This window comes from Nanorana parkeri, unplaced genomic scaffold (assembly GCF_000935625.1).
Source record: "Nanorana parkeri isolate BGI_ZX_2015 unplaced genomic scaffold, ASM93562v1 scaffold12, whole genome shotgun sequence".
NCBI lineage: Eukaryota > Metazoa > Chordata > Amphibia > Anura > Dicroglossidae > Nanorana > Nanorana parkeri.
The window spans coordinates 1,253,953-1,261,024 of record NW_017306280.1 but is presented as its reverse complement, the minus strand read 5'-3'; the positions used below and the strand labels follow the sequence as shown (position 1 = coordinate 1,261,024).

At 46.5% G+C, this 7,072-nt stretch overlaps 1 protein-coding gene across 4 annotated transcripts in view; it reads right to left on the bottom strand.

Moving 5' to 3' along the window:
* Window positions 1-398: 398 nt before the first annotated feature.
* The window catches only part of HSPA2 (heat shock protein family A (Hsp70) member 2), a 9,948-nt gene continuing 3,274 nt past the window's right edge, over window positions 399-7,072 (bottom strand). The window contains exons 2-3 of one of the 4 annotated variants that reach the window (XM_018556458.1): window positions 527-938; window positions 399-493 (exon numbers count right to left, since the gene is read on the bottom strand). In XM_018556458.1, the coding sequence (XP_018411960.1) occupies window positions 435-493; window positions 527-938 (471 nt within the window). In that variant the 3' untranslated portion in view covers window positions 399-434. Of the gene's footprint in view, window positions 939-7,072 lie in introns of all 4 variants that reach the window. The other 3 variants (XM_018556451.1, XM_018556466.1, XM_018556443.1) reach the window with 3 other exon arrangements.

Genomic DNA, 7,072 nt, shown 5'->3' with positions numbered 1-7,072 from the left:
GCAGCATGTTCAGCAGGTCAGAAATGGTGGCCCCCCATGTTTTCCTTCATGCCCTTTAACCTTCTGCGGATGCCTAATCCAAGGTAGGACTTTTAGCATTGCATTATCAGAAAGGTGGACAGGTTTGCTTTGAGTGGCTGGAACCCATCAAAGGACCGGCTAGTAATGATCAACCTTCATCTGACAGCAATTTATAACAAACAGCTCTAAACATTACAAAAGCAAACTGGCTTTGGCATTGGCAACTCTTTCCAGCAATGGAAGTATGAACTCCGCACCATAGTCTGCACTAACCTATATGGGACATGTACTGGGCTGTGGTGTAAAAGACAAACATCAATACACAAATAAGTGTGTATCGTCCGCACATATAATCCACTGTATTTCTGTTTTCAGCCCCCGGCCAGTACAGACTGAGTGGACGCTGAGACAACCTAGTCCACTTCTTCAATGGTGGGTCCTCCTGCTCCTCCGCCTGCCCCTCCACTTGCTCCTCCACCGGTGGCTCCTGGGTTAGGAGCTCCACCCTGGTAAAGCTTGGTCATGATTGGATTGCATACTTTCTCCAGTTCTTTCTGCTGATGCTCATACTCATCTTTCTCAGCCATCTGGTTCTTGTCTAGCCAATCGAGAACTGCTTTGCACTTGGACAAGATCTTCTCTTTGTCCTGGTCGCCCAACTTACCCTTCAGCTTCTCATCTTCCATGGTCTGCTTGACCTGGTAGGCGTAAGACTCTAACCCGTTCTTAGCAGATACCCTATCACGGTTGGACTCGTCCTCCACCTTGTACTTCTCGGCATCGTTCACCATACGGTCAATGTCTTCTTTGCTCAGGCGACCTTTGTCATTGGTGATGGTGATTTTGTTTTCTTTGCCTGTGCTCTTGTCCGCTGCCGTCACGTTCAGTATGCCATTTGCATCGATATCGAAAGTTACCTGAAGAAGGAAAACCAAATGCAAATGTTAGAATGAAATGTGGATCATAAAGTAAACCTGGCGTGGAAGTTGGTGACCTTCTTCTGAAAATGCTATTCACCTGGCTGATATTCTAAATAATGTGCTTCCGTAGGGTTTCTGGAACAAGTATCAACATCAAGAAAAGGGAAAGAGGAGTCTTTATATGTAGAAGAGCCTGTGATTAGCACCTCAAAGGGCTGGAGAAAGAGAGTCACCATAGGCAACCTCTATGTTCCACTCATTAGAGAGAATTCCATTAAAGCCGAACTCCACGCAGATATAAAAGACAAATGGTTGCAACTCTTTCATCATTAAATGTATTTCGTTTCTAGATGCAAGCAGTGTAAGCACCGGAATATGACTTGATATTGGCCTGACAAACTGTACAGCAGAGCTCAGATTGGGGGAGGAAGAAGCTGCACAAGAAGCCAAACCCTGGTGGGCTTCTTATTGCTAACATTCAACATGCTGACCTGCACTATTGCCCACAATCACTGTAGTAGGGCACGTGGCCAACTGTGACTCCACATAATATCCACATACAAGAAACAGCCAGTACCCCTACACTGGAGCTATGGGGGAAATAATAAAACTGGGGCAGGCAAAATCTTGAGCAGTTGCCCTTAGTAATCCAATCAGATTCTCTCATCATTTAAGCTTTGAAAATGAAAGAGAGAAGCTGATTGGTTGCCATGGACAACTGCTCCAGATTACGTCTGGTCCAGTGTTGATAAATTCCCCTCTTTGCATTAAAAACAGAGATGTAAGTAGCAAATATTTGCAAATCTATGTGAAAGTCCCACAGCCCCATTAGGGTCCCTCTATATAGTATGGTCCCTCACTCTAATCTAACGAAGCCACCAACCTGGGACATACACAGCAATAAACAGATTAAAGGCAGGTATGGCCGGAGGTAACAGATTCCTCCTTAAACCACCAGAAGCCAAGAACAGCACAAAGGCAGCTAAGGGTCTTTATTTATTGCTGTGTATATTGCAGGATGGGAGCTTTGTTTGATGAGAGATAGGGACCACAGTATAGAGAGGGACCTTGGTAGGGCGGTGCGGCTTCCACATAGATTTGCACGGGGGGGGGATTTATTAAAAGTGCTGAAGACAAAATCTGGAGCCACTGTGCATGGCAACCAATCAGCTTTTCTCTCTCATTTTCAAATCTTACCTGAGCAATCTGAAGAGAGATGCTGATTGGTTGCCATGGGCAACTGCTCCAGATTCTCCCTGCTCCAGTTTTGATAAATAAATTCCCCCCCATTGTGTTTAAGGCGTGTTGGCTATTTCTTTGCAGATTTGGTATGTGATGGTAAGTGAGGAACCCTGGATAGCAATACAAATCATTTCCTATTATGCAAATCCAAGTTTTGGCTGGACGTGCCCTATAAACTCTGCTTTTGATGGGAACATTACAGACGTCCTGGCGTTCTTTGTCTCATACTCATGTGAAGAACACAGATCTGACAATCTGCAACCCTGCCAAATGTTATCACCCCATGAATCGGGCAAGCTGTCTTTGCTCACTATGTAGAATGGCAGAGCTGCTTTCTTGTGTCTGTCAATAAGTCTGACATTAGGACCGCCTTGTCCCCTTCATAGGGATCGCACTATCTCGGCTTATTTACCCCTATGGATGCAGCAGGAGTCGATACCACCATGGTATGGAGGGCAGAGCTTGGAACTTTAGAAGACCCTATAACAGATGTGAGTTGAGTTGTCCTGTATTCAGCTCACCAAAGTCCAGCCACAGCTAAAATATCAGTTTAATGGACTTTAATCATTGGAAGGCCTCCTCTACTATTGGCTGTAATGCTATTTAGTGACTGAAGAGCCACATGTATGACTACACTGAATGTAATGCATTCTAGGACTCCATCCCTATTAGTCATAGCCTGTGTTAGGAATCTTTCTTCATAGAAATGTCATGTTCACCACTCAAGTGTACAGTGTAAAGTAAACTGTGTACTAGCAACAGATATTAGAGCAGGGGATAAGACTGAAGAGGCGGAGGGGACATTTACAGTGTACAGCTGACCATACGCAGCCTGAAGTTCAGCTGATTCACAGGAACTCTATGAAATTCAAGCTGTAGGTGGCCCTACCTATCGCTCGGGTCCCCAAACTTCAACTGAAAAAAAACGAAGGAGCCAGGCGGAAAAAAATTGGGCTAAACGCTGGCTGCTGCCGTTCACTATGTGTGTATTCTGAGAGCTGCAGGCGCTGGCTGTCAGTATACAATAGCTGGCAGGGGAGATTCGTCCATCCATGTTTAGTGTGGACGGAGGAACCGAGTGGAATCTTTATGTGCATGGCCACCCACTATGGGCCAGGACTGTCTAAGGCAGCAGTTCTCCACCTTTCTAGTGCCGCGACCCTTTGATAAAATTGCTCAAGTTGTGGCGACCGATAACAGTAAAATTATTTTCGTTGCTGTGATTTTTGCTACCGTCATCGGCTCCCGGCCGCCCGGGAGAGAAACACTTTCTCCCGGAAAGGTTTACTCTGCTCGATCGAGCAGAGTAAACCTTTCCCTACTCTGGTTTCTTTTTTTTTCTGACATTGGAGCCGCCGTCAGTCAGAAAGAAAAAAAAACAGCATAGGAATGCATAGCTAGATTCCTAGTGGCTATTTCAATTTGCAATATCCAATAGCAAGCTGGTTATTGCACCCGCCCTCTGCTGCTGTCAATCACTAGAAGAGGACCTGATGGAAAACTTCAGGTCCCCCACTGCTGATTGACAGCAGCAGTGGGCGGGTGCAATAGCTAGTTTGCTATTGACTATTGCAAAGTGAAATAGCCAATAGGAATCTAGCTATGCATTCCTATGCTTTTTTTTTTTCTAAAAGCCGGCGGCTCCAATGTCAGAAAAAAAAAACGAGGGTAGGGAAAGGTTTACTCTGCTCGATCGAGCAGATAAACCTTTCCGGGAGAAAGTGTTTCTCTCCCGGGCGGCCGGGAGCTGCTATCTAATAGCGGGAGACTCCTTGAGCGTCCGGGAGAGTTGGGATGTCTTTAGGCGCCACCCAGGCAAATCGTCATTCGACCCCTGACGGGGTCGCGACCCACAGGTTGAGAACCGCTGCTCTAAGGGCTGGAGAGGAGAGAGGAAGGATCTCCCACACCACCAGGAGCCGGCTCAAGCAAACTGGACCATAACTCTAAATGTTTCTTAGTAGCCCCACGGTTCTCATATGTAATTGTCTGAAAACATATCAGTTTATTCACCCATCTTAGTACATCAGCGATCTGGAGATTGCCAAGGCCAAGTGTGAATCCCGATCTCTATAAAGGCCAACTGCAGTGAAAAGTTTTGTTCTGAATAGGCCGGGGAAGTAATAGAAACCCTGCAGAGTTTTTGCTGTGTTTCTGTATTGGAGGTTTCTACTCATTTTGTATTCCTCTGATACTACTGGACAGGAAGTGAGTAGAAATCTCCCTGTGGGATTCGGGTGATGTGACACAGGAGGTATGGGAGGAAGTTCTTCAATCATTTCACCGGGTCTCCTTCTCACATATTGACTCATTGACTCTTTATCCTGCCTAGGGTGTATCGCTTTCCTTCATTAGATAGGGGTGACAGAGACCCCCTGCTGTGCCAAATGTGGTTCATATCCTGGGGACCTCCAGCATTCCCTTCAGTGGGGCTATCTCAGCACTGCAAGGGTTAACTGCTCATTTTTATTTTTTTTCTCTCTAGGGGATGGAATAAAGCAGATACATTCATCTGATCCCATCCTTGGCCCCTCCAGGCTGCTAGACTGGTCCCCATAGCCTCTTCTTCCCTAGGCTTCGGCGGTCTAACATCATCACCCAGGTTCATTGGCTTGTAATAGATGTGAGGAAGCTGAGGGACATTCTACAGCTGGAGTGGGAGGGGAGAGAGGTGACTGCAGACCAACCGCTGCGGAACTGAAGATCAGGTGAGTCAATCTGCTTTATTCCATCCCCTATTGGCTATTTCAAATTGCAATAGCAGGCTGGCTATTGCACTCGCCCACTGTCTTCTGTCAATCAGCAGAGAAGGCACCTGAAGGAGAAAGTTTGAGTATTGCTCACAGCCGATGGATGGGACACTTGTCGTCGGCTTTTTAGTGCCGGCAGAGGTGCAGCGACGGGAGAAGGGCGGTTGGTCCAAAGGCAGGGGCGCAGCAACGGGACGGTGGGCGGGGCACAGCAGCTGACAGCGCTTTCTCCTCCCCGCTGGGTGCCGGCTGCACTAGTCTGTGTCCCCTCCTATCCCCACTGCCTCTGCTGATACAGGTGAGGAGAGCAGCAGGGATCGAAGTAGGGCTGCAACAACTAATCGACATAATCGATTATAATCGATTATTGAAAAAGTTGTCAACTTTTTCAATAATCGATTAATCGGCTTTTGATAAGGTGCCCCTGTCCACAGCTCCACACACGTTGCGCTCCCCACCTCACGCTCGCCGCTGCCAGACCCGCCCGCATCCAGGCTACACCTCCTCCCCGCCTCACGCTCACCGCCCGCCCACATCCACGATCGGCACAGGGACGCAGGGAGAAGTAGTAAGGAGGAGAAGGTGTGTGGGGGGGATGACAGCGGCAGATAGACAGGCCCCATCTCAGAAGCAAGTTGCTGGAAGACTGCTCAGGTAAGCCTGCACTTTCCCACACATGGTGCTCTATAATGTATTGCTGGGATTTTTATTCCTCTGTAGCTGATGGTACATTGTGCTGTACTGTATATTATACAGAGCAATGTACCATCAGCTATAGAGGAATACATTATACACTGTATGTATAATGTATTGCAGGGATTTGTTGTATTCCTATATAGCTGATGGTATTCTGCATTGCGCTGTATAGAGGACTACAAATCCCAGCAATAATACGTTATACAGCACAATACCACCAGCTATAGAGGAGTACAACAAATCCCAGCAATAATACATTATACAGCACAATGCCGAACACCACCAGCTATAGAGGACTACAAAACCCAGCAATAGTACATTATACAGCGCAATGCAGAATACCGCCATCTATAATGTATTATTGCTGGGTTTTGTAGTCCTCTATAGCCGGTGCCATTCTGCATTCATTCAATTTTACACTTTTAATTTCACTATATTGCACACCACACTTTTTTTTTTCTTTTTTACTTCCACCGCTCCAAGTTTGCTCCTGTGATGGACTACAATCGCAATACAAACTAGCAGTCCCATCAATGGAGCCGTTTTTTTTAAACTTTAATTTTCTATCCGATTAACCGATTAATTGAACTTAATAATCGGCTAACTAATCGATTATGAAAATAATCGTTAGCTGCAGCTCTAGATCGAAGGGGACACACAGACAGCTGCAGCCAGCGCCCAGCATGGAGGAGAACAGGGGAGCATAGCTGATTACAGAGGCAATGGCGGGGAGGCAGTGAACAGGCTGACAAAAGCCCTGGCGCTAGGATGCAATTATCAGTCGCCATGACGCCTGGGATTTGTCGTGCCCTGACTTATAGGAACCGTTCATTTATTCTTTTCTTGCAGGAGACACTGTGTTCTTTATACACAGCAAAGCACCAGTCATATACGGTAGTAATGTAATGTAATGAATATAAATGCCATAATGCATATTTACGCACATTCAGGTACATATAGTTTAGCTAGAAATCTCTGCGTCCAGGGGCAGGTTTAATACTCTGAACGCGGGTACATTGGATGATCCGGGAAGTATAAAAGTTTGTTTTTACTTCCCAGATCAATTTCTCCTTCCTTTCAATAAACCAAATGCAGGGGACCGTGTGACTGAGGGCTAACGCTCCCCTGGATCGTTCCAATACCACCCCTTCCCCCCACCGTTACCCAAAAATAAGATAACCCTTTCATTGCTTCTATACACATTCCGCTCTTATTCTGGCCATACACAGTAATCATTCGACACTTTCATCCAGCGGCGTAAATGACAGATTGGGGCGTCCTACCAACAATAGGAGTCAATGACAAGGGTGCTGCACTGGCAGTACGTGGCACCTATTCACATGGGCACGTTGACATGCCTTTTGCAACACAACAAAATGCATGCACAAAATAATAATGTCTTTGTAAAGGGACCCCACCCCCCCCCCACCACTCACACACTCA